The 25,937-nt window shown below is 52.5% G+C and overlaps 10 protein-coding genes across 10 annotated transcripts; 4 read left to right on the top strand and 6 right to left on the bottom strand.

Annotated features, from left to right (window-relative positions):
• Positions 1 to 356: 356 nt before the first annotated feature.
• On the bottom strand, positions 357 to 762 carry Z517_08490 (uncharacterized protein; the record flags this gene model as incomplete). The annotated part of the gene is made up of 3 exons (XM_013427006.1): positions 357 to 506; positions 582 to 651; positions 707 to 762. 3 exons carry the CDS (start codon positions 760 to 762, stop codon positions 357 to 359), a joined length of 276 nt encoding a protein of 91 aa, XP_013282460.1.
• A 975-nt stretch (positions 763 to 1,737) lies between these two features.
• Positions 1,738 to 3,336, top strand: Z517_08489 (uncharacterized protein; the record flags this gene model as incomplete). The annotated part of the gene is made up of 1 exon (XM_013427005.1): positions 1,738 to 3,336. The coding sequence occupies one exon, from the start codon at positions 1,738 to 1,740 to the stop codon at positions 3,334 to 3,336; it is 1,599 nt and encodes a 532-aa protein (XP_013282459.1).
• A 382-nt stretch (positions 3,337 to 3,718) lies between these two features.
• Z517_08488 (uncharacterized protein) lies at positions 3,719 to 4,865 on the bottom strand (the record flags this gene model as incomplete). Its single annotated transcript, XM_013427004.1, has 3 exons — positions 3,719 to 3,943; positions 4,037 to 4,419; positions 4,616 to 4,865. 3 exons carry the CDS (start codon positions 4,863 to 4,865, stop codon positions 3,719 to 3,721), a joined length of 858 nt encoding a protein of 285 aa, XP_013282458.1.
• Positions 4,866 to 5,991: 1,126 nt separating this feature from the next.
• On the bottom strand, positions 5,992 to 10,626 carry Z517_08487 (uncharacterized protein; the record flags this gene model as incomplete). Its single annotated transcript, XM_013427003.1, has 6 exons — positions 5,992 to 6,537; positions 6,593 to 7,308; positions 7,358 to 7,816; positions 7,880 to 10,370; positions 10,418 to 10,561; positions 10,615 to 10,626. 6 exons carry the CDS (start codon positions 10,624 to 10,626, stop codon positions 5,992 to 5,994), a joined length of 4,368 nt encoding a protein of 1,455 aa, XP_013282457.1.
• A 753-nt stretch (positions 10,627 to 11,379) lies between these two features.
• On the top strand, positions 11,380 to 13,281 carry Z517_08486 (uncharacterized protein; the record flags this gene model as incomplete). Its single annotated transcript, XM_013427002.1, has 1 exon — positions 11,380 to 13,281. The coding sequence occupies one exon, from the start codon at positions 11,380 to 11,382 to the stop codon at positions 13,279 to 13,281; it is 1,902 nt and encodes a 633-aa protein (XP_013282456.1).
• Positions 13,282 to 13,792: 511 nt separating this feature from the next.
• On the top strand, positions 13,793 to 16,342 carry Z517_08485 (uncharacterized protein; the record flags this gene model as incomplete). The annotated part of the gene is made up of 1 exon (XM_013427001.1): positions 13,793 to 16,342. One exon carries the CDS (start codon positions 13,793 to 13,795, stop codon positions 16,340 to 16,342), a length of 2,550 nt encoding a protein of 849 aa, XP_013282455.1.
• A 1,377-nt stretch (positions 16,343 to 17,719) lies between these two features.
• Positions 17,720 to 19,362, top strand: Z517_08484 (uncharacterized protein; the record flags this gene model as incomplete). Its single annotated transcript, XM_013427000.1, has 6 exons — positions 17,720 to 17,908; positions 17,962 to 18,377; positions 18,494 to 18,541; positions 18,593 to 18,688; positions 18,752 to 18,799; positions 18,852 to 19,362. 6 exons carry the CDS (start codon positions 17,720 to 17,722, stop codon positions 19,360 to 19,362), a joined length of 1,308 nt encoding a protein of 435 aa, XP_013282454.1.
• A 725-nt stretch (positions 19,363 to 20,087) lies between these two features.
• On the bottom strand, positions 20,088 to 21,137 carry Z517_08483 (uncharacterized protein; the record flags this gene model as incomplete). The annotated part of the gene is made up of 2 exons (XM_013426999.1): positions 20,088 to 20,218; positions 20,276 to 21,137. 2 exons carry the CDS (start codon positions 21,135 to 21,137, stop codon positions 20,088 to 20,090), a joined length of 993 nt encoding a protein of 330 aa, XP_013282453.1.
• Positions 21,138 to 21,805: 668 nt separating this feature from the next.
• On the bottom strand, positions 21,806 to 24,022 carry Z517_08482 (uncharacterized protein; the record flags this gene model as incomplete). The annotated part of the gene is made up of 1 exon (XM_013426998.1): positions 21,806 to 24,022. The coding sequence occupies one exon, from the start codon at positions 24,020 to 24,022 to the stop codon at positions 21,806 to 21,808; it is 2,217 nt and encodes a 738-aa protein (XP_013282452.1).
• A 974-nt stretch (positions 24,023 to 24,996) lies between these two features.
• Positions 24,997 to 25,839, bottom strand: Z517_08481 (uncharacterized protein; the record flags this gene model as incomplete). The annotated part of the gene is made up of 1 exon (XM_013426997.1): positions 24,997 to 25,839. One exon carries the CDS (start codon positions 25,837 to 25,839, stop codon positions 24,997 to 24,999), a length of 843 nt encoding a protein of 280 aa, XP_013282451.1.
• Between the last annotated feature and the right edge of the window lie 98 nt (positions 25,840 to 25,937).

Genomic DNA, 25,937 nt, shown 5'->3' with positions numbered 1-25,937 from the left:
GGGAGAAACCGGCAACTTTCTAGGTTGAGTGTCGAGGCTGAATATTTCTCGGATGGATTCGCTCAATTACTCATGCTCCCCAAGTAGGTATATGTGACCGATTTGGTGGTTCAGCATGAATCCCTTATTTGCTCAGATTTCTATTCTCACATCCTTGGCCGGGGACCTCGCTTGGGAAATCCGGATATGCAGTCTGATAGGGGAGCCAAGTGTCGCAACTACGAAAGAGGCTATCCTCAAAAATCTCCAATGATGATATCAGTCCCTTTCCTCCAAACTTCCGATTGTATTTGTATCCTCTCGTGTTGTAGATGTGTGTTCAATAAAGCCCGTTGGAGTTTTCTTTTGTCGATTTTTCATACTGAGACTTCGAATGAATTCTCTCCCTCTTTGACACCAATATCTTTGATTTCAAGTTTGACAACGTGAGCAGTTCTAGGTCCAGTGTCCAGATCCGCCTTCAGTTTCTTTAGTGCTTCCTCATCACCCTGCGCTTCTCCGGCTACCTAGAGGTGGAGAGGTATGTCAGCGGGTGGTCTGATGCAAACTGTTTATTGATGAATGTATGGAGAAAGCCCGACCTTTCCATCAGAGGTATTCAAAACGAAGCCTGTGAGGCCATAGCTCGAGGCTTTCCTCTGGGTAAAGTCACTGCCTAGAATCAGACGTGATGCATGATCGATCCTGCGACACCACAGAAACTTACCGAAAGGCGACGCCCTGCACTTTACCATGGACTTTGAATGCAATTCGTTTAGTCATGATAAAACAGAAGGTGAGATGTGGCGGTTTGGGGTTTCAACTTCCGACGGCTGACTGTGTCTCGACAGAATTGATATATGCCTCGATACTTACATGCAATACTAGGTACATTGACCAAATGCGAGTACGTAGAAATGATGCATGCCATTAGTTGGGCCTCTTGAATGCGGGGCAAGGACGAGACTGCAGCGGCTATGACGACAGCATGCTCCAGGGGCGATGTGAACCCTACGAGGTACAAGTACTCGGTACAAGTACCAGGCACTAGGTAGGCACCTGGGCTGCTGCTTATCCCGCCTTCAACGCTCTCTACCGGTCAGACTCCTGGGGCCGGTTGAGCCCGTCGATCCGGCCGCCACTGCCTGGAACCGCCAAACCTTAGGTGACGAAGATACGCGTCCCATGCATGACTGCGCGCGCCACTGGGGTCCTGATATGTCAACAAACAGTGCGGTTTGAGTTGGGACTCAGCTCTACTTGATATTCTTATATATCACAACGAGAGGATCGATGCCAGTCCGCAATCTTTTACCGGAGTCGAAAATAATAAAGCTAAGCTGTGTAGGTGACGTTGCTACAGAGATCGATCGAGTGAGAGGAGCGAGCCCGTTGATTCTGCCGACTTCGTTCCCCTTTTCGACCTCGAATCTGGCACTAGCGTCTGGATGCAATTTCACGACCCAACCTGCTTCAACCTGCCCTTTGATGACCGACCATCAACTACCATGGCCAGGCTCATCTTCCTTTGCACTGTTTGCAGTTGTTCTGTGCTATACTGATTGCTTTGATCTTTCGTCGCTCCTTACCATATCACTTGGACTTATCAACCTGTCTTTCGCTGCTTGTGAACATTTGCCATCCCCTTCTGTGCCACACGCCCACCTCTTGGGTTGTGCCACGACCGTTGCTCGCATCCCGCTAGCCAGCCATCCTGTGCTTCCCCAATTCGACGTCTTCAGTGACAATCGAGCAGCCATGAGCACGGATCTAGACCTGTCATCCTCCAGTCTCCCTTCTCGATCGCCCTCGACCTCGCCGAATTTACTCGCAACTCCTGACTCCTCCGCCCTCTTGACTAATCGATCCTGCTCCGGCGTCTCGACGATTTCGAGCCGATCATCGTACTCCAATGGCTCAACGACATCTCGAACGAGCACATACTCCCGTCGTCGTGGCTATGTACGTCCTCAAGGAGGATCATTTGCCGAATCAGCCAAAAATCGTGAGAGCGTCATGAGCCTCGGCAGTATCGCCCATCTGCAATACTATTTCGCTCGAACGGGATTGTTAGATGGCAAGGGAGGGCAAATGGCAAAAAAGAAGCAGAATGGTGAATACGATATCCCAAAGCTCTCGTTAACCGCGAATCAAGAACTCGTTGAATCTCCAATCGAGGATGAGTCTCAGGCCTCCTGGGACACTTTGACTGAGGATGGCACGGATGTCATGTTACCCCCAACCGTATCCACATACAGTGATCGATCAACATATGTGGCTCCACCGCCCGATCAGAAAACCATGAAGAAAGAACTCGTGGAAGCTTTAGAAAATGCATTACAAGCCGTTGAGTCCTGTGAAGGCCCGGCGAGTAGCAGTCCCGGAGATCCGACACCAGGATTTTACGAAATTCAGGGACTGCATGTCCTTGACACGACCACTCAAGCAATTCGAGCCGCAAGACTTTATTACACTCTGCATCCCAATCCCCAGAGACTGAACTCTATCAAGTCGGACCAGGAATTGAGAAGGGACCTATACTCTGTGCTCGATGTCCTGAAGAAATGTGCTTCTCGAAACTTCGCGGGTGGATTTCGTGAGGATGAGAGACTCGCCGTGTTGGTTTGGGTGAGTGATGTTGGCATGATGATCGACCAAGAAGCGAAACTGGAGGAGGCGGACAAGACGGAAAGAAAGGACTGGCACTGGATGGACGATGCCAAGTGGGTTGGTCGAGAGCAAGAACGGGATATCAACTTCCTCAACTTCTTGCTCCACGGCAAGGGACAAAGCCCATCGCTTGAGAAAGCCGATGTCACGCCCGAGTTTTTCCGTTATCTGGCTGATGGCAGGGATCTTGTGAAAATGCACAACGCCGCTGTCAAACGATCCAAGCGGCAATTCGACTTTATCAAATCCTTTCACGAAGACGTGGCAAAACCGTACAGGCGTGCAGACAACCTTCGCTTTTGGCTGAAGGCCGCGGAACTCAGATGGGAGCTCAAGCTTCAGCTCGACGTGATGGCTGTTGCAAATCAGGTTGAAACCGTCAGCACTTGGTCATCGTTCGAGAACATTGTTCGACAATGGAGCCGTGGAGTAAGGGCCGAACTTACCAAGGACTGGAACGGTGAAGAAGAACGCAAACTACATGCGCGCGCAAGAAGCCTGGCGATGGCGAGTCCACTGTCGAGCCCTTCGAGGAAGAACTCTCCGGCTCCACCTCTCCCAAGTCCGCTCAAAACGGTGATTGTACCAAGCCCTGTCAGCAATCCATCTGAAGGATCTGCGACATCTGATGATCCAGACAGCCCGACACCAAAGCCGTTGTCAGTGGCTTGCGGTAAAGAAGTCTAAGCTAGTGGATGAGGTGACGGAGGCATGCCCTCTTATTTTGGACAAGACTTTTTTTTGAAGCGAACCGGATGTATTATGATACCCACGCATTTTAAGGAGCAAGCGCTAGTATCTGGAGTGGCATTGCCTTCGACTTCCGACGAGAATTGGAGGGCTTTGCTGATGGAATTCTACATAGTTTACACCATTCCCCCAGGTTAACATTCGACAGGGGCATTTAGCCATTAGCCATTTTGACAATATCAGTTTCAGCACCGGCAAGGAGCATTTGTTGGCGAACTGGCTGTTAAGCAAGCATTATTGATGCATAGTGATTCAGTCTTGATTCCATTAAAAAGAGTACCTGATACATGCACTCGGTTCTTTGCAAAGTATTTTCTAGTTATTTCAAAAACCCCCCATTCGTCTTTGCGAGCTGCTCATCGTAGTACCCCTGGAAGGCGAGCCAACCCTTTTCGTCCGTGCCGACCTGCGAGTAGGAGAACTCGGCCTCGACATCGGAGATGAGCTTCTTCTTGTGGCCGCTGCCGGCGCTGGCGGCGTCGGCGAGCAGTTGGGCGTGGCAGGTCTTGTCGAGCGAGATGAACCAGAAGGCGGCGGCGTCGACCTTTTATTTGCCAGAGGGTGATACCATCAGTAATAAGATCCAGCAAAAAGGGAATCCGTGGGAAGGGAGGGAGGGAGAGAGAATGAAACACACCGTCTTCGCCACGGTCAACAACCCATGATTCTGCAGGATGACTGCTTTCCCGTTCCCCAGCGCTTTGGCGATCCTCTTCCCCTCCTCGCGGTCCAGGACCACGCCCCCAAAGTTGTCGTAGACGGCGTGGCTCTTGTAGAACCGCAGGGCGTCCTGGGTCATCATGTCCAGCTCGCGGCCGAAGACGGAAAAGGCCTTGCCGTAGACGCTGTGGGCGTGGCACGCGGCGTCGACGTCCGGGCGCGCCTTGTGGATCTCAGAGTGGATGGCGAAGGCGGCGGCGTTGATGGGCTCGTCGCCCACGACGACCTCGCCTTCTTCGTTGACCAGGATGAGGTCCGAGACGCAGATCTGAGAGAAGTGCTGCGAGAGGGGGTTGAGCCCTGCCGACATGAGTCAGTAAAGACAGTTTCCCTTCATCGTGTTATTTCCATTCTCCCTCGTTCTTTTCGTTAGACAGTCACCTTTCTTTCACACGTCCATCCTCTCTCCTCTCTGTCCCACGAATCTCATACCTACGCCCCTGCCCCTTCCCCACACCACGTCCAGAGGAGGTAAAAAAAAAAAAAGAAAACTCACAGAAATGATCCCTCAAAATCGGATCCCGCACCGAGATATGCCCCGCGACGCCCTCGTCGAACCCGCGGTCTGCAAAGACGCGAAACGCCGCCGCCAGGTGCTGCTTGCGGTACAGGCGCTCCTCCTCGAGCGAGTCGAATTTCGGGTACGAGCGCACGCGGAGTTTCTTGCCGGACGTGGTCGCTCCCAGGGCGCCGACGGAGCGGTTCTCGGCCGACGAGTGGTCGTAGACGTCGAGGGCGGGGGACATTTTTGCTTTTGTTCCTTGCTATCGCTTTAAGAGGCGGAGGGGTGAAGAGAGGAGTGTATACAGGTAGAATTTGACGCAGAGGTGTCTGGGTGTGAGGGATCGAGTGATATATATAATATATGTATGTAAGAGACTGGCTAGTTCAGGACTGGCTTTGACTTTGACTCTTGAGTTCTCTTTCTGAAAGGGCTTTTATTCAATTCCTCGGTTTTGACTTGGGTATACCGAGTAATGGTATTCTTCTCCTTGATCAAAAAAAGACTCCAAAAGAGAAAAAAGCAAGATAAATGGAGAAATATGTTATCTCTCTCCCCTTCCTCCCTCTCTCCTCTCCATACATACAGTAGGTACGGCTCATCGGCTCGGCATAGACACCGTGGGATCAGACAAGACAGATGCGGGGAAGAAACCACCATATGTACAACCCTGGGGAACAATTGATATAGGTCGATGATCATTGGTGACGAAGAGGGGGAATCCAGGACTGGAGATTCCCACTTTCCGACGGAAAGGCGAGGCCAGTTGATGATGTGCCGGTGGAAGGAAAAGAGACGACGACAACAACAATGATACAGTCCAGTGACAAGACCAACCACATACCTACCCTACAGAATACATGATACCTTACGACCCTATCCGGTACCCCTTTTACCACTACTCATACCTACGTTGCCCTCGTAGAGTTACGGATATCCATACGATTTCGGGATATTCACCACTTCCTCACCTCCTTACCCTCTACACAATTCTACGGTCGCACACTTTGTAAGAATTCACCATCTCATTTTCTACACAAATTCTGTCAGATGCACATCACGGCATTCAGGCGCCTGGCGAGTCAGTAAACAATCCTGTCTCCCCACCCCTTTGTTGCTCCTCCATTGATCGTGTGCTGCATCGAAATCATCTTCCCATGAACAGAAAATTGAACTTGAATCGAATCGAACCGAACCGACAATTCCCACATGGAGCCGACCCTGGTCCATTATCGTCATATCTCTTTTGACCAACGCCGACCCAAACCCAGCCATATTCAAAACAACCCTTGATGTCCTTCAAGCTTCCATTCCCTTGCCCCCCCATCAACCATCAACGCGATCGTCCTCATTATTAGTCTCGTTCCTCCTCACGCATACATGCTCTTGGTCTTTCGATGCCGCTCCTCCCGTCCGACCGTCCCCTTCATTGGACTGTGCGTCTGGCCCATTCCGCCACCTGCATGGTACGTCTCCGTTCGTTGATGACCTGCCTTGGGCCGTTGCACTGCGCCTGCTGCTGTCTTCATCTTTTTCTCCCGCCGGAGCACCATTTCTGCCCATCCTTTAACCGGGGCCGAGTTGCTCTGGACGCCTTTGCCTACGACCTGCGACAGCGCTTGCATCCATTGCTCTTTCTCGGCTGTCGAATCGGCATAGAAGTCGATAACTTCTCCGTTGGCAAAGCGGATCCGGAATCCTTCCTCCACAAACATGTATCCTTCTTCCTCTTCCGCGAATCCACTCTTGCGCCGTCCACCTCCCTTGGTTGAAGTCTCTCTCTGCGTCAACGCCGTCTTGTCGTCAATGAGCCGCGTAGCTTTCGCAAGGTTGATGGTTGCCCGGGGTTGAAGCGTTGTTTCATGGAATGCCGTGAACTTGGTCCCGGCGAGCTTGAAAAACCGTCGTCTCCAGTACTAAGATTCGTCAGCATACTTCCCTCAATAGGTTTTTCAATGGGCCTCCACAAACCGGACAATCGCCTCCCTGTTGGCTCAGGTAACCCTCAAACTCCTGAATAGTTGCTTGTTGTGCCAGACGTTCTTCAGCCTCCCGCAAGGCCCGAATCGCGCCATTCATACTCTTGGGCATATCATCGTCCTTGGCTCCTCTCGGTTTCGGCACATACAACAACTGCAGTTCGAGTTTGCCAATTTCATAAGGTGGCCGACGCTGGAGCTGCGTCACGCTCTTCTTGCTTCTCGAACTGCCCACATGGACTTCTTCCACCGCCCACTCGTTGAAGCAGGTGATGTCCACGGTGTACGGTCTGCCGTATGCGTGCTTTTCATGCTCGCTGAGCGAAATGTAAGCTCGAGCAAATGAGCCGTCCTTGGCCACCAGGCCTTGAACCAGTTCATACGCCGAAGGTGGTGTCACTGGCCTTCTGACCGCCTGGGCTTCTTGCTGAGCTCGCACTTCCGACTCTTTCTTCTTCTTCGGCGACCCAAAAAACCTCCCGAAGGCTCCTTGCTTCTTAGGCGATGCGGGCGGTTTCGATGGCGATTGCGGCCGTTCCACCTTTGGCTCCTCCAATTTCATCTGCAGTGTGAGTTGGAATTCAAGCTCATTGAGGACAATCAGCTCAAATTCCTGTCCAATAGGTGCACTTCGAGCCAGATCGAGCCAAGCTGTCGTCACACAGTGCATACCATTGTCGAGCGTGAGGGCAAAGAAAGTGCGTTCGTCTATTCGTGATCAGCATCAAGTCCTTAATAGAATCAGAAAACAGCTTACGTTGGGGAAATGGCATCTGCAGGTCCTTGACACCGACCACCTTGACAAAAAGTCGGCCACGTTCGGCTCCATCCTCCCACTCCTCTTCCTCTCCGATGTCATCTTCAGCAACAGCGTCAAGGCCCTCCTGAGCATTGCTTGCCTGTCCTGGAAGAGGTGGCACAGGGCCCTCGACTGGCTTCCTCTTACTGACAGCCTTTTCCCCGCCAACTCGAATACTCTTACGCCGAACCTTACCGTTCCATGGCTCAGCAGTCCAGGTGGGCTGACTCGTCTTGCGCGGTGACGCATGGACCTGGTTGGCTTCCGCGGGGATGCCGAGCAGACCATCTTCAGTCCCCGGAAGGCCAGGAGATCTGCACTCATCTTGAGAGATTCGTTCGCTGGCGACGACAATCTTGGTGTTTTGTCTCATCAGGTATCCTCTCTGTCGACGGCCAGCTCGATTAGCAAATGACTCTTCATCAATACATCTGTCGGGAGAAATAACAACATGTGCCGCACGTAGGGGACGCGCTCCACGAGGTTTGGGGAGAACAGGGATGTTCTCCATTGGGTTGCCTCCTTTCAACTCCATTGCCTCGGGCAGCTCACTGGAGGGGAATCGTCCGTGAAAAGGGTAATAAAGACGTTGCAATGAGAGTTCAAACTCTACCTTTTGGGCTTCTACTACCCGGTCAAATTCCTTCTCGAGACCCAATCCCAGGCCTTCGTCCAATCCTGTGTGGGGGATATCCAACGGCAGCAGGCTACTAGTCCGCTTCTTTTCGCCTTCTTTCTTGTCTGCTTCGGGTTGTTTCTCATCTGCTGCTTCTGGAAGCGTGGAATTGTTCTGTGCTATTTCGGCGCTTTGATCGAAAGTGTCCGAGATGGGGGACACAGGTGACATCTCCTTCTCATGCACCAAAACCGAACCCGTATCGGAGGGGCTAATTGAACGGTCACTTTGTGCTTGTGCAGCCAAATCATCCACTCTTGGGTCCATGCCGACATGGCTAGGCGACTCTGCATGTTCGACGGGGTGTCTAACCACAGAATCAGGGGTTCCTGGTGCTGCATGTTCTGGGCTGGATTTTGCGGGGCTTTGGAATGATGTGAGCTGAACTTCCGGAGTGTATGATCGCTGAATTGACTGGCGGAGAGCAGCGAGGTCTGGCAGTTGAGATGGTGCCGCGACAACGGTGGCTTGTTTCGCACTCTCGTCCTTCTGGGTCAGATACGGAGCCAGGCCGATATCGAAACTGCTTGTGTCGCCAAAGTCAGTGAAATCTGGCAAAGACACACGTTCAGTCGTTGTGGGCTTTGCGTTCAACTCTCGAGCTGGACTCTGTGCTTTGGGAGTGTCGTCTCCTTCCTCAGCCATTTGAGGGAAAAACGATGCTTGTGAGGGTTGCGAATATTGGCTTGTGAGGTCGTCATCATGGTTGGTGCTAACGTCTGAACCGGAAGCAGTACGTCCCATGTACATATCCGGGATTGAGTACAGGTCAGGCTCTTCATCCTCCTCCATTTTGATACGTGGTTGTGTAGGATCCTCCAATGAGGGTATTGGAACATCAGGATCAAGAGAGGAGAGATCCCGCTGTCGAGACGTCTCTGCAATCTCCTCGCTGCCTTCTCGACTATCAACGCCGACTCGACCACGCAGACCTTCAAGGATTGATGCCCTTGACAGCTGTGGGGTCGAGTTTCCTGATTCAGACTGGATTGGCTGTGAATCGCCAGCAAGCGAGTCTTCGTTACTAGTGCTCCGAGAGGGGACAGCGTCTTTGGAAGCCATTCGCCTCATCCGACGTTCTCTCTCCTGTTCCTGGAGTGCCATCAATCTCAATCTGTCATCCGCTGATAGGGAACTCCCACTCCCGATCTTTTGAATGTCCGCCTTTGAAAAGCTGGCTGCCAATGGTGGGCTTGGAAGAGATCGTGACGCGACGCTTATACGCTCAAAAGCACCGGACAAGCTGTCAGACCTGGAGTGGCCTTGTGATCCGATCATGGGCGGAAGCGGTGGGAGAGGGCGAGACTGTCCGTTAGAGTCGATTGAGCTTGCACTTGTCTGATGAGGGCGGTAAGATGGAATACTTGGCTGGGCGGTCGGGGCAGGACTGCCGCAGTCATCTTCGAAGACGTCTTCTTCAAGATGAGACAGGTCTGTGTTGGCATTCTCGGGGCTCATGAAGCGCCAGTCCTCGGGCAGAACCACTGGTGTCTTCTCAGTATCCTCAAGGGACGCGTCAAAGCTGTCATCGTGATCCATTGACGAAACCCTCTCCAAGCTTGCCTCCTCGTCCTCATCTTCATCCTCGTCGTCCTCATCGGTGGACTCATAGCTACCCTCGCGCGATCCGGACGCAATTGACGAAGGGGCTGGTGTAGTCATCTCGTACTCATTGATCTGTGGAGGCGCCTGGTCAAAAGTGACGCTTTTTTGATGACGGTGCAACCCACGGCCAGCCGGCAGTTGTCTGTCTCGAAAGTCGTCATCGTCTTCCCAAATGCCGGTCTCAGGGTTAAAGCCACTGCTTCTGAATGCTGACCCGGTTTTCTTTGACAAGGACGACTTTGCTGGCGAGCTGTTCAATCGACTTGGCGAGAGAGGGGTGACTGGATTGGTTGTATCTTTAGCTTCCTCTTGTTGCTGCTTCTCCTGCGATTGAAAGGATGCGGCCTTGTCCAGTGGGGCAATGTTTTCTTTTCGCACAGCATCGGGACTTCGAACTGGCGAGGACTGCCGTAGAAACTGCATGCTCTGAGGGCGACCGTCCAGAATTGATGGACGCGAAGGATCATAGTGAGTACTCTGCTCGAGGGCAAACATGCTACTGTTTTTCACCCTCGAGGCCTTCTTTAGGTTCTCAATGGAGGAGCGCTTTGGTGGGGAGGAGGCAGGAGGAGTTTCGGTGTTGTCTCTCGCGGGAGAGCTGGGATCGCGGCCCTGCCAGAACAGACGTGGTGAACTCGAAGAAAAAGGTGAAGAGCCTATTGGAGAGGTTTCGTTTGAGAGTAGCTTGCCCTGCGAACGGATCAGATTTGGGCTTGGCCTGATGGTGACTGACATACCTTTGGTTGCGGAAAACTTGGAGAGTTTCTGCGAATTGCCATAGGGCTCAGTTCGGAAAGAGGACGATTACTTATTCGCGGCAGTTTAGATGGCGAAGAGCTGGGCCCATTTCCGCCGCCCTTTTGGATGCGCAAAGGTGGGACCTGAAATAGAGGATGAGCACAACAAGGTCAATCTCAACAAGTTTCGTCTTTACCTCGGAGGCCATAGCATAGGGCAGGAGAGCTCGACAATGGCTTTGTGTATGTAGCGGATGTCGAGCTCAGACCAACAATCAGGCAATAGTTGGCCGAGTTGAGGAGTGAAGAATCGATGGATGGGTAGCGCGCGAAGTTGGAAAGAATGGCAGAGTGTCTGTGCTGAGCCTGATGAGGCAGACCAGCTGCGGGTAGGTAGAAATGATAGCAATAAACGCTGTGGCAAAGGACTGTGAGCTACAGTTTAACTACCCAACTGCGACCACAATCGAGACCACTCTTGAAGAAGAAGTAGTCAGCAGAGAAGTATCTCGTTGAGAGTGTTAATCTTCAACGTTTGTCTGATGGTATATGCGAAACTTAAGTGGTCGCCCCACGGCGATTTGACTGGGGAATAACAACAAAGCCCACGACACCACCGGTTGCTAGGCAACACCCTGGCGGTGATGTCCACCTGAGACACACCCCAACCTGTGGCGCCGGATTTGCAGGGGTGTCCTCGCCTAAACTACAGTGGACCGCGAAACCGCGCTGCGCAGGGAAAAAAAAAGTTCAATATCACAACGGTGCTGTTGGATGGTTTCTACACCTTCCTCCCATTTTCGACAGCATTTCGCCACAATCCGTCGATGTCGTCCTCCGCCGCCATATGCCCTTCTTGCCAGTTTCGAACATTAATTTCTGCGCTCAGGCCGCCAACGCGACGATGGCAGCCTCAGAGGTATATGGCACTAGCCATGCGCCAACGGAGAAAACCTTCCAGGATGACTCTTACACAAGATGTTGGGAAGACAGACGCGGGCAGAAGGGTTGCGAAGAGGGACACAGCAGGTCCATTTGCGGGAATGAATCAAACTGTGGCACGATTGCCTGTTACAAGACCACCTCGAGCGGTTCCGACCCGGGTCGGAATGGCCCTTAGATCGAAGCTCAAAGAGCGAGCCGCCGCAACCAAGTTGCGCACGAACACTGCAGCCCCTCGTAACGAAGAGGACCATGTTGCTGTCCCATCGACTTCATCCTTCAAGAAGAAGGAGAAAAGGGACAAAGACGAACGACCGCTCTTCCACGCATTGAAAATGCAGCAGATCCTTACTCCCCTATCCTACGGGCAACGCACGAAACTCAAGCAGCAAATGGAGAAAATCGAGTCCTTTGAAGAGCTAGGATTGATGCCTTCGGTCGTTGACTCTATCTACACCCAAGTCCTGCCACATCTGACAGAGTATACGCCCACACCTGTCCAAAAGCTGGCAATTCCCGCGCTGCTCAGTAAAAAGGGCGAGTATCAAAAACAGAAGCAGGTGGATGTAGACGGAATGCCAACCCAGAATAAATACAAGACATTCCTTCTCGCGGCAGAGACTGGTTCAGGGAAGACGCTGGCGTACCTACTACCCGTCATCAATGCCGTCAAACAACAAGAAGAAGCGGATCGCAACGAAGAGCTCCAGCGGGAAGCCCGCAGGGTTGAAGAAAGTGAAGGGAGAGACAAGAACCGCGTTTTCGAAGCAGACCCTTCCGAAACCGATGAATTACCATCAAACCAATCTATTGGCCGGCCTCGCGCCCTCATCCTTCTTCCCTCGTCCGAACTCGTTGCGCAGGTCACGAAGGTGGTCAAAATTATCGGCCACACGGTCAAATATCGCTCTGCGGGCATTTCTTCCTCCAATACACCCACCGTCATTCGCAACCGCCTCTTCAACCCCCAGGGTATAGATATACTAGTTTCCTCTCCTCATTTAATCGCCAGCATCGCCAAAAAGGAGCCAAATATCCTGTCCCGCATTCAATACCTCGTCATGGATGAGGCTGACTCCCTTTTTGACCGCTCTTTCAGCGAGACAACGTGCGAAATCATCGATCGTGCCGCCCCCTCATTGAAGCAACTGGTCCTCTGCTCGGCCACGATTCCAAACAGTCTTGACAGGTTCATTGACAAGAGGTTCCCCGATTGCAAACGCATCGTTACACCTAAACTACATACGATTCCGCGTCGAGTTCAATTGGGTGCTGTGGATATCGACAAAGATCCCTACCGTGGCAGTCGCGATCTGGCGTGTGCCGACGTGATTTGGACACTTGGGAAGGCTGTACACGAAGACCTTAACCCCAAGAATACAGTGAAACACATCCTTGTCTTTGTCAACGAACGCGAAAAGGCGGAAGAAGTTGCCCGGTTTCTAGTAACAAAGGGAATCGAAGCCGTCGCGCTGACGAGAGATACTACGGAGCAGCGTCAAGCTGAAATCCTCGCAACATTCACCTCTGTTGAGCGCGTCGAGGGCTCTTCCAAGCCGTCCTCCTCCCCAGCTTCGGCCTCCAAGAAACTGTTCAAAGACTTTGTTCCTTTCGACCGTTCGTCTACCCCTGCGACTTCTGGGGCAAACCCGACCCAAACATCCAGGCCTCCAAGGCATCTCCCGGACGTTAAGGTTCTTGTGACCACCGACCTTGGTTCACGCGGCGTCGATACCCTCGCAGTCCGCCACGTGGTATTGTATGATGTTCCGCATACTACAATCGACTTTGTCCACCGGTTAGGACGGATGGGCAGGATGAATCGGCGAGGAAGAGGGATTGTGCTGATGGGAGGCAAAGATCGAAAGGACGTCATCAGGGAAGTCAGGGAGGCTATGTTTAGAGGGCAGGCTCTGATATGAAGACATCCAAAGAATAGAGACTTGGATGATGTCCAAAATGAACCACGTAAAACTACCGCTCGCTCCGTTCAGCCAGAGAATTCCACATGCAATTATACTCTGGTGCATCGATTGAAGCCGCAAGTCTCCACTGAACGATAGTAGTCGTTAACGTTAAAACTCGCCAAACAATGTGCATTTCCCAAGTCCGCTTAGCCTGATCTCTCTTGTAGAAGGGTTCCATATAATACCGAGTACCCCATACTGTGTCCGGTTTTGAATCTGGTTGGAAAACGGCCTTGTTTCGGTGCCAAGCCTGTGGGGAAAACGTGACGAGGCTGAGAAGAAATTTTGTTTTTGCCATCGCTTGCCAGACACATCTATCATTCCATGTACTGGGTAATTTCGGGCGTTTCGGGTGCTTTTATTTGCTCAGCGCTGCGCGGTGTTCCCTGTTCCTCATGCATAGCGAAAAATACGCGCATTGCAAAACTCCCATCAGCACTGAGGTGCTAGAAAGAAAGAAAAAACGATGCTCCGTAAAGGAACCAAGAGATCTGCAGATGAAGCATTCCCGTCAAAGTCCGCATCTGTAAAGGACAAGTTGGAACGCCACAGGTCTAAATCTGCACAGAATGGGGCGACAGGTAAGACTGTCGATTTTGAGGAACGGCAAGGGAAGGACGACAACCTGAAGGGCGGTAGCAAGACCCTGAGCTTGAGAGAGCGGGCTCGCCTTTTACTGCCAGCCAGACAAAAATTACCCATCTACAGCAGCGCCGATCAGATACGCCAGAAGGTCAGGGATCATGATGTGCTGCTACTTGTCGGAGAGACAGGGTCGGGCAAGTCGACGCAGATTCCACAGTTCCTGGTGAACGAACCATGGTGCCAAAAGAGGAAGACCGGCGGGGGCGTTAATGTTGGAGGGTGCATTGCCATCACACAACCCCGGAGAGTGGCGGCCATCTCCCTTGCTCGTCGTGTGGCCGAGGAGATGGGCACACCGCTGGGAAACTCGAGTCCTGCATCTGAAGTCGGATACTCTGTGCGGTTCGAAAACAGCACGAGTCCCTCGACGAGGATCAAGTTTTTAACAGAGGGTATGCTCTTACAAGAGATGCTGCGGGATCCTTGGTTGAGGGAGTACTCAGCCGTCGTGGTCGACGAGGTTCACGAGCGCGGAGTTAATGTGGACCTGGTGTTGGGCTTTCTCAGAAGGATGCAGGATCTGAGAAACAAGAAGGATGGCAGGGGTGGCGTTCCATTGAAGGTTGTGGTCATGAGTGCAACGGCAGACATGGAGAAGATTCAGAACTTCTTCAGCACGAGTCAGGAAAAGCACGAAGGTCAACCCGATGCCGATGTCGAGTCTCATGGAGCAGAAGACGACTGGTCTGGTTTCTCTGATGAAACAGATGCTGTTGACCGAAAAGATACCAAGCCCGACCCTGTCAACAGCAATAGTGTTGCGAAGGATAAGGCTAGGACTGATAGCTCCTGCAAAGCAACATCGCTTTTCATTAAAGGCCGTCAATATCCTGTGACCGTCAACTATACACCAACGTCGGTGCCAGATGTCATCGATGCGGCATATCAGCGAATCCTGGACATCCACACTCACAGTCCTCTACCAGGCGATATACTCGTGTTTCTCACTGGTCAAGAAACCGTCGAATCTCTGCTCGGTCTTGTGAGCTCGTGGTCACTCTCGGTTCAGAAAGACCCCAAGCAGGCTGCGACGCTTCCCAAAATCCTCGTCCTCCCACTTTACGCAGCTTTACCTTCGAACGTGCAACAACGTGTCTTCCAACCAACACCAAAGTTGACACGCAAGGTGATATTAGCAACAAACATCGCCGAGACCAGTATCACGGTGCCTGGAATTCGATATGTAATTGACACCGGAAAGGCGAAGCAGCGACTCTTTCGCCCTTCCCTAAATTTGGACACTTTACTGACAGTGCCCATCTCTCGCAGTTCCGCCAATCAGCGATCTGGACGGGCCGGACGAGATGCCCCGGGAACTGCATACAGGTTGTACACTGAAGCGGATTACTACCAACTGGCCCAGGATACCGAACCTGAAATCCTGCGCTGCGACCTCAGTCAGCTTGCACTCACACTCAAGGCGCACTCGATTGACAATTTGGGTGACTTCCCATTCCTGACGGCTCCGCCACGAAGGGCTCTCGAGAGGGCGATGATACATCTCCTCCAGCTCTCTGCATTGGATACCTCGAACGGGCAGATCACACGTCTGGGACAAGAGATGAGCGTCTTACCATTGCCTGCGAGCTTGGCGAGAGTCCTCCTTGCCAGCGCAGACCCAGCATATGATTGTGTCGAGGAGATTATTGATATCGTTTCAGCATTGAGTGTTGAGAATATCTTCCTCAACATCCACAACCGTCCATCTGCTACTACATCCGGCGACCTTGTCAAACCTACCTCCAAACCATCTAGCCACAGTGACTCGGATGCTGAAGAAGACTCCGCAGAAGGTCGTGCACAGCAAGCACGACGACATCTCTTTCGACGTGAAGGGGACCATCTCACCCTCCTAGCCACTATCCAGGCATATGTGGCTGAAACAACAGATCGCCGTCGCTGGTGTGAAGAGCGGTTCATCTCGCACCGGGCTATGAGCGGCGCCATGGATGTCAGGAAACAACTTACTGCGCTGATGGACCGATACCAGCGCAAGAACGAAGCTGAGAGCAAAATGGGTGGAAAAGGGCCACGGAAAGTCATACCAATGCAGGATGGTGACAAGACCAGTCAAACCACTCGGATACTCAAGTGCATCATGACCGGCTTCCACCCCAATGTTGCGCGGCTTTGTCCCGACGGGAGCTATCGGACCATCCTCACGAACCAAGTTGTGGCCATTCATCCAAGCAGCGTGTTGTTCTCCCTGCCTTCGTATACCTCTGGAGGTCAAGGCCCTAGTGGCAAGACCCCACAAAGGAAATACGAGGGTATTATGTATAACGAGTTTGTGTACACAGGCACAAAGGCCTATGCGCGTGGTGTGAGTGCGGTGGAGATGAAATGGATGCAGGAACTTCTGGAGCCGTGATAGATGTACGAAGTAGTCTTGATGCGGGAGCTCTGGATGGACCACTGAGACGTACATTTAGGGCCGAGGCCCGTCGATGACGTTCGGTACCCACATTTTAGCGAGGCAGCTTTGGTTGATACGAGATACAGAAGAGAACTCGTTCCGAGGACACCCTGCTAGGACTGGTTAGCAGACTTAACAAGTACCCCGTCCCCTTGCGCAGGCAAATACACTCGGATCAAAGTGTCACTCAACGTTGCAGGTGGATGATTCACGTGACTGCGCTTGGTCCATTTCGGGAAAGGCGGCCAACAAGCATCAGAAACTGCGGAGTAACAGTTGCAGGAGTTTTGCCGTCCTTGCAGCTTAATGCACAGGACACTAATGCAACCTCCAAAGTCATCCCCCCTCCAGTCAACTCAGACTTTCCGGTCGATGGAAAGTGAATTCAGAAGGCTACATGGGATGGAACAAGTCAAGAGAAGTCACAACCTCGACAACTTTGCAACTGGCCAACTCCCCTAAGCTTCCTAGCTCGCATCTCATCGAGCGGGAGTGGCAGCCTCGACGCCGACGACATCTTTGACAGGTCGGAATCACACCATACCAAAACCTTAGCGATCCTTCTCTAGTTCGTTCCCCGCATCGACACATCGAATTGGCCGGCAAAAGATGCTGAAGGAGGTTTCATATGCACCATCTCATGCTCATGTCTCAGATGTTACACGAGTGCCCGCGGCCTCCCGAGTCTATTTCGTCATCGACTGATCTCGGAGGTACAGAACGGTGTGGGGCAGCGAGCTTTCTTTCCGACGTCTATGCTTTGGTCACCACCACTCAATCAGACTTTTCTCTGAGGACGCGGACATGCCAAATCAACGAAGCTCACTGAGGAGGAGCTTCTTTGCAGCACGACGATCGCCAAGACGTGGGCGTCGAATGGCGATCCAAGCGAGCACACCATTCGCATACCGGGACGCGGGGTGACCAACAAGCACGCTTTTGGATTCAAGCTACGCCTGGAACAGTGATGCGTTGGGAATATGGTGGAGAGAACGTGCATTGGACAACTGACACTAACATCAACGTCCATCCACTGACCGGCTGTCACGGACAACCTCTTCACGCATGATCGACTCTGAATTGGCTCTCATGGAACCGCTAGGACAACCTCGATGTCTTCTCCTGGCGAGCTTCTGCCGTCAAGGAGCTCTCATAAAAAAACGTCCCGCCCAGTCGCCGTTCTTTTCTTTCTTTCTTCCTCGAGAAGTTGCTTGTTGTATACTCCCAATCCTCTGGTAGGACACTGATCATTCGCTTCAGCGTCTACCCACCTTCGTTGAGATCGAGCCCTCGTGTCAGCAACAAGCAATCCCATCTCGCAACACCTCCGCCATGCGTACTTTCGCTCTCCTCACGGCTTTGGCCGTCTCCGCCCTGGCCTCGCCCATGCCGCAGGGGGTGACCTCTGCGATTGCTCCGTCCTCCCCAGCGCCTGATGGCTGCCAGCCCTCGTTCAGCGGCAGCTTCCAGATCACTGTTGTGAATGTCTCGTCCTCGGCAGCCAAACGAGATCTGACCGAGGTTGGCTCACAACATCGTCCGTTCATGTATAGAACAAACTAACTCATATGCAGCGTCAAACCTCTGGAGTTCTAACACTCACTCTTGCCGACTCCATCCTCAAAGATCAAGCGGGACGGACTGGCTATATTGCCTCCAACTATCAATTCCAGTTTGACGAACCTCCGCAAGCCGGAGCCATCTACACAAGCGGGTTTTCGATCTGCTCTAATTACAGTCTTGCGCTAGGTGGCTCTGCCATCTGGTATCAATGTCTGAGTGGGTCATTCTATAATCTGTACGACCGCAACTGGGCCCCCCATTGCGTGCCGATCTACATCTACGCCTTGGTCGGATCTTCCGCTCCACCAGCGACACAAGCAACAGATGGTCAACCAGCAGTGACGACTGTTGTCCCTTCGGTCTCTCAGCTCACGGATGGCCAACCCCAGGTCACTTCGGTGGCTGTCACACAGATCTCAGATGGACAGTAAGTACCCTTTCAATGTGGCGGTCGGAATGCTCTTGTGACGGAAATCAACGTACACGTCGATTTGTTTTGGCTACGTCACCGTCATTGAATATTGTTCGCTGACTCCTTGACAGACCTCAGGCTACCACTGGTGTACCTGTCACTCAAATCAGCGATGGCCAGTAAGTCCACCACTCTACACTAGTTGTCCGTGCAGTTCTAAGCATTCATAGACCACAAGCAACTACTGGTGTACCCGTCACCCAAATCTCGGATGGACAGCCACAGGCTCCCAGCGGGACCCCCGTTTCCCAGATCAGTGATGGCCAGTAAGTATAGAATCTTCTCCGGTGTCTTCACCATTACTTTGCCGCTTGACTAATAACGCAAAGACCACAAGCTCCAACTGGTGCTCCCGTCACCCAGATCTCAGATGGCCAGTATGTTTGCTTTGAATTTAGTCCTGCCTATATTCTCGCTGACCAAACCAAGGCCACAAGCTGCTACCGGCACCCCGGTCACCCAAATCAGTGACGGACAACCTCAGGCTCCTACTGGCGCTCCCGTGAGCCAGATTAGTGACGGACAGCCCCAAGCACCTACAGGCACACCCGTTACTCAGATCAGTGATGGACAACCTCAGGCACCCACCGGTGCGCCCGTCAGCCAGATCAGCGATGGCCAGCCTCAAGCACCTACTGGTACTCCCGTCACCCAGATCAGTGACGGACAACCTCAAGCCCCGACTGGCGCTCCTGTCAGCCAGATCAGCGACGGGCAGCCGCAAGCCCCTACTGGTACACCAGTTACCCAGATTAGTGATGGACAGCCTCAGGCTCCTACTGGGGCACCGGTCAGTCAGATCAGTGACGGACAACCCCAGGCGCCAACTCAGACTGTTGCTCCCGCCTCGACCTCAGTCGCCCCATCGACCTTCACTGGTGCCGCCTACCGACCTGAGTTCCCTGGAGGACTAGCTGTCGTTGCAGGTATTGCAGGGTAAGAGTTCTTCCGACACAATATCTCGCCTCATTGTTCCAGTTTCAGATACTAACAGAATTGGCAGAGCTGTGGCATTCCTGTAGGATTGATGACGAGATCTCATCGACCATAACGCCGGATTCTCTGCGCACCTTGTGCCTCTGATCAACGTCAACTGATTTCACCGACCTATCGTCGCCAACACTCTTTCTCCGTCATCGTACTGAACATTCGCAAACTAAGTCCCCTTAATGTGTCCTCCTTCCTGCACAGCATTGGAATTTGCATATGGATGGGAAAACAAGCATGACAGACAGACACCAAGCAGTCTCTTATGGGTGTTGAATCACAGAAATGTGCCTCGCATCTCGAGCAGAAAGGTTTAGCGAAGTTGTTGGTGGTTTGGGCAATTCCACACAGCACGAGTTCAAAAGTACCTAGGTAATTAATAATAATAGTATGTCTTGGGTATATCTAAGTATCGTTGGCATGACAAGAGACATGTTGTCATTCGCCATTTCGTGTGGTAGGTTGCGTAGTAGGTCGCCGTGGGCACATTTGGTGTGCTTTTCTTTCACATGCGCATCTTGTTGCAATATACCAGCTTTCATGAAAAATTCGCCTCAGATCTGCTGGGCGAGAAGCAGGGATATCTCCCAACACCACCCATTTACACCCATTCCTCTGAAGAACTCCCTTCCCTTGGTAGATTAGTAGTCCCTTTTGTTGTGTTTCGTCTCATCCATATCATTCGCATCGCTCTCGCTCCCACTCCCTCCATATCCTCACAATCTCCAACTTTTCCCACCCGGCCGTCTTGCCGCTCGTGCCGACCGTCTCGGCGCGCCAGTGCCATTGCCATTGCTCTGCCTTGCCAGCTGTTTCTGGCTGTGACCGTGGTGGTGGTGATGGTAGTATCGAAGGGTCCCACGCACGAATCCACCGCTTGACCTCGTCGGGCTTGTTCCCGCGACAAAAGAGCACGTACGCGACGCCGCGGGGGCTGAGCACCTCGGGGATTTGGGCGAGGAGGCGGTTCGTGACTTGCATGCCGTCGGGCCCGCCGGCGTAGGAGAGGGCGAGGAGGGCGGATTGTTCCTCGAAAGTTGGGTTTGGGTTTGGTTCTGGTTCTTTGGTAGTGGTTGGAGCGGCAGGGACCGAGTCGGTAGGCACGTAGGGCGGGTTGAATACCAGGACGTCAACTTCGCCCGGGCGGAGCGGTGTGGCGAGGTCGCCGTTCACGGACGAGAGGTAGATACTCGCACCCTCGTTCCGTTCATATTTATAATGAGAAACGCCCTGATCATTCTCTGCGCCATCCCCGCCTGAATTTTCTGAGAGTGCCACCGCCTTTCCACCCCGCTCCTTCTCCCCTGCCACTCGCCTCTCCGCCCCTTTTTCGGCGAGCGCCTTCTCCACCGTCGTCCTCGTCCCGCGGCACGCGTACGGATTGACGTCGACGGCGAGACTCAGCACGTCGCGCCCGAAAATGGTTTTTGCGTTGGCGACCAGGAATGCGATGACGACGCCTGATCCCGGACCGATTTCGACGATGAGTGGCGTCGGCGACAGCGACGATGTTGGCGTCGACTTTGGTAATGGCGTCGGTGTGGGCGTTTGTTGTCCCGATACCGGTAAAGGCAAAGGGGAAGATCGGGGAGAAGGCAAAGAGAACCGCGAACGCAGCCACGCCGTCTCGGCGGGCGAGGACAGCGTGTCGAGAAACAGATAGGAGTCCTCGGCGGGTTCGTAGACGAGGTCGTACGAGACGTGCGAGGTCGACGGGGTGGGGAGCATGGTGCTTTTTTTTGTTTTTTGTTTTTTTCTTGCGCCCCTTCCTCAATAAACCTCACCTTTGGCTGTCCTCTCTCTCTCTCTCTCTCTCTCGCTCTCTCTCTGTGTGTGTGTGCGAGGGTATGTGCTCGTCACCCCTGATTTCCTACAGTCTCGTCACACTCGTATCAGAGCACACATGATGAGGATGACACGGAATATTCCTTGTATCCCGTTTAACAGCCAAAGCAACTCTCACCCAATATCACCAAAAACAAGAATAGTTTAGCTCCAGAGGTCTCTTTTTATTCTATAGTGTCTCGATTTCTCTCTGTCGAAAAGATACTTGGACCAAAAGCAGTCGTCTTGTGAGGAACGAACAAAATCTCCTGTTGTGCCGGCATATCTTCGGGTCTTCTATTTATCGTCTTATCATTTCTTGGAGGCATATCACCACGTTTAAAAATGTAATACCAATATTGTTATTGTTATTGTTGTGGACTGGCGGCTGAAAGCGTATCCCGTGTACTTAGGATAGTGGTAGGTATCTGCCATATGGCACATGAATACTCATACCGAAGCCTGCAGTCTTGGGTAACGTCCACAGCCGAGCCATAATTCCTGCCTGTCATCAAGTCCTGTTCGAAGACCAATTGTCTCCATTCAGATTCGTGATCCTTGGTCATCAGTCATCACTCTTCCAGTCCTCTCGCAACCTTGTAAACACCCGATTTGCCAATCTCCAGTGCACCTTCTTTCACCATGGATGCCAGAAACTCTTTCAATTCCTCGTTACTAAAGGGAAACCCTCCCGGCACCACAATGGATAACATCATCGAGATCCTCGCCAGAGGCATGGCCCCTTGATTCGTGAGCATGGATACAATAAACGCATTATACATGGCCATTTTCTGCTTGCGTTCCGCTTCTTCTGCCTCCCTTGTTGCGGTCGCCAAAGCGGCGGCTTCTGCGACTGCCAGAGCACTGTCTGATTGTTGGGCGGCAGACGGCCCACCCTCGCTCATCAACGTGTCGTCGCCGTCGCCGGTGCCACTAGGAAGTCGTTCAAGGACAGTAAAGGTGTTGGGCGATGATTCGGTGAGGATGCGCCTCGAGACCCAGAAAACGCAGGCGGAACGAATGAGAGGCGTGGACATTGCGAGCTCAGAGGCAAGTTCTGTAAGAGTCTTCTTGACAGGCTGCCCCGATGCCCCTGCATCGTCATCTCGAAATGCGTAAATGACGGCCGCTTGCCAGGGAAGGACTTCGTCGTGGTAGGTACGGTCTTCCAGCTCCAGCTCCACCTCGACTTGGCCAACAGTATTGACCCAAGTCAACTTTCGTGATTGCTTGAGAGCTCCAAACCCCTGTTCGTAGTATCTCTGCTGCTCCGTCACCACTGGTGGAACATTAAATGAGTGGTCCTGCATGGCCGGCCAGAACAGGCGCGAGAGGATCTTCGCATGAATTTGGACATCGTCGTCCCTCTGCTTTGCAGAACGTCCTTTTTTGGCCTGTTGCGCCTCCAAATCCTTCCTGATCACTTTATCCACTTTCTTTGAATCCAGAACATCTCTCAACATCACTTCGCACCCTTGCAGCGCAGAGTCTCCGAATCGCAGCTTCAAGTGCTCCACCACACCGATCTCCTGGGTGAAGTCGGCTTTATTTTTGAGCAGCCTCTCCGCCATGGCAGATTGAAGTTCCCTGACAAAGACTTCCTTTGTTTCGAACAATGTGACGAGACTACCAATCACGTCGGTGGTTTTGTTGGATTTCATGTAATCTGGAGCGGCGTCGATGGGATCGGGGACCCAGTCCATATTATTCCAGTCGAATTCGCTGTCGTCCGTTGCATGGTCTCGACCGGTGGGACTGGTCAGTTCACGAGCGAGTTCTGCGAGGACGTCTGGATCGGATTCTGGCGGCTGTCCGTCCTCTTGGGGCGAAACGTCAGCTAGCAGTCCGGTCACAATCACCTTGACAGTGTCGTCTCGCTCTCGGAGGTAGCGACGGACTCTTCTAGCGACACGATCCAAGAGGACTCCTCGTGGGTCGAGAATCCGAAAAGAGCGGATAATAGAAATGTAAAATTGTAAAATTTCGATGGTCGATGCGCCCGGATGGAGAAGACGTGTTTGCAGGACATTGACAAAGTTGTGCGTCAAGTATCCTCTTGTGGTCGGACTTGTCGTGAAATGCCGCAAGTCCTCGATTGCAGGTGCCGTGGCATCCCAGTCCACTATGACCTCGAAGAGTTCGTCGACCCGTAGAGCGCCGAGTCGGGCGGTGGCCATATCCTTCCATTTCCGCACTTCCGTTTCAGGGAGAGTCTGTGACTCCAATTTCTCGTCGAGGCGACAAAGGACATTTCGCGCGATCCTGGAAAACAAATGCTCTACCCAGAACTCAAGGTGAAGATGCAGCCCTTGACGATAGACTCCGGCATAGGACCAGGTTACAAACTCCGTCATCAAATCATTGAGGACCGACGCTAGTAGTTTTATTACTGCCTCAGGCCCAACTGTAGCCCGCCACCCAGCCAGCATCCCCCACACAGGAGACACTGCCTCCCTAGCAACCTGCGCGGCATGGTCGGTAGCTGTTGGCTGTCTAAGCTGATCGAGTGAGGGGCAGGAGTCGAGGTAACCGTGGAAGGGAGCACCCGCATGAGGCACCACCTCGTTCACTCCATAAACGAAAGACTCGTCGCCGATTCCCAAAAGCACTCTCAAGTGCTGGTGCAGGGCATTCTGTATCTCCGGAAGCGTTGCAAGGGTCTGAGGGGCAAACAGGCGACGGTGCTTGGGTGGTTTAACGACTGAAGGCGAAAAGACTGATGCGAAGATTGGGTCGGAAAAAGGAACAGATGCGGCGGCTTTAGACCGGGCCATCAGGGTTGTGGACATGTTGCTGTTTCCATGGCAGGAGCGTCAGACTAGTTGCTGTCGGGATCAATGAAAGGACGCGTTTGTCGCGAGATGGATATTCAATAGTTGCCGAGGAGCAATGTAGCGTGTGCTGCAGCATGTAGTGAATGTACGGGTTTGAGTGCGTACAAGGACCGAATCGAAACGCGCTTCACCGCGTCTTCCATACATCATAAATGCCAAGCAAATGATTATATAATACTTGGCAGCTTCTAAGCTTGAAATAGAAAATTGTTTATCTAGCGGGGGCAAACCAAGGGTTGGGGAAATCTGCTTGCGTCTCACAACCCCTTTGGGCAGGAGGGTGACGCTGCCCTGTGCTCACCCCAGGCTCGCGCGAGCTGGGTGGGCGATCACGAGTAGCAGTATCTTTTCATAGCAAGAATGTCGTGACTTTGGATCAATGTTTCCATCTTGAGCAATGTTGTTTACGTTAGCGGTCCAGGTCCAATATAATCAATCCTCCTGTCACTCCTCCTGTTCGCGAGTCTATTCTGCCGCATAACGTCGAATCGACGTTCGACGTCGCTATCTATCGACCGACAGACTCTAGAGACCCGCATCATTGGGCGATACATATAACCACCCCTACTCGCCGTAGCACTCTGCACCAAGTGCACGATAAGATCGGCGGTAGCGGCTACTATGTGGCCAACGAACACTGGGGCGTGCGGCCGAGTCACGCACGACTGTATCGAATGCGCATTCGTGTTGGCCACATTCGGTTCATTTATGTCCGCAGAATTCGTCAGATCATACAATGTTGGGCTGTAAACAACGTGCCGGCGCGCTGGAACTGCCAGCGTTGGGTCATTGAGATAGTCTGGTGGTTGAGAACTTGCGGCATTTTGGTTGTAAGGAGGCGGGCACTTCGTCGACTTCTGAGGCTCAGAGAATATTAGCAGTAAGCCGTGCTTGAGCTTGGTTGGCTGTATTATTATCTCTTGGCCTCATCAGACAAGCCGAAGGTCGATGGTCGATTCGACGTGTATTATTTCATCATCAGAGACTCCCAGGTTTCGCATGGTGAGATTCGGAAATTCCATAATGTCGTCCACACCTTGAGGGTCGTTCACCCAATGACCCCCATCCGCGTACTCGTGTAACTGAGTTTTCAATCCTAAGGAATGCACTAGGACATCCCACATTCGCCTTCCATTCTTAATGGGTACAGTGTCATCATCGATTGAGTGGCCGAGAAAGATGGGAGTAGACCGGAGGGACGGCGATGATGGTTCTGGGGACTGCTGACCGAAGTAAATCCTCTGAACTGCGTTGGAAAGCTGCTCGTCACTGGCGCTAGATGCTTTAAGATCTTCGATAAGGTTGGCGAAAGGCATCCAACTACATAGGCCAATCAGGCCAGCGAACCCTTGGCCGTTTGCAAAAAAGGCAGACAACGCTATCGCAAATCCCTGGCTGATACCTCCTAAAAAGATGTTTTGTCGAGGCACATGAATTTCTTCGGCTCTCATCACCTCCAGCAGGGCGGTAACACTTTGTTTCAATCCATCCATTTGGATTTCGACTTGCTCCTCAGGATCTTCGACTGACCATATATCGAACCATTGCGATATCGTGGTATCGAAGCGTTTCGAATAAAGAGCTGGTGCTGTGGGAAACACCCATCTGATACCTGGAAACAGGTCTGGGAGGGTGCGTGGTCTCCCAGCAGGCTCGGATGCCTCGCTCTCGAAGAACTCGTCCAGGAACTCTTGGGCGTCACTGTCTCGGCCGTGGAGGAAGATGACTGTGTGAGTGTGTTTGCTGGTCTCTCTATGAGTAACGATAGACATGTTGGCGGGATGAGTGAGTACAGTCGTGATGGATATAGTCATGGACGAGTAGATATGGAATGAAGATGAGAAAAAGTGATAGAGAAGGGAAACAGGTA

This window comes from Fonsecaea pedrosoi (assembly GCF_000835455.1).
Source record: "Fonsecaea pedrosoi CBS 271.37 unplaced genomic scaffold supercont1.5, whole genome shotgun sequence".
In the NCBI taxonomy this organism is placed as follows: domain Eukaryota; kingdom Fungi; phylum Ascomycota; class Eurotiomycetes; order Chaetothyriales; family Herpotrichiellaceae; genus Fonsecaea; species Fonsecaea pedrosoi.
The sequence above is the reverse complement of the archived record's forward strand: the minus strand, read 5'-3'. Positions and strand labels throughout refer to the sequence as shown.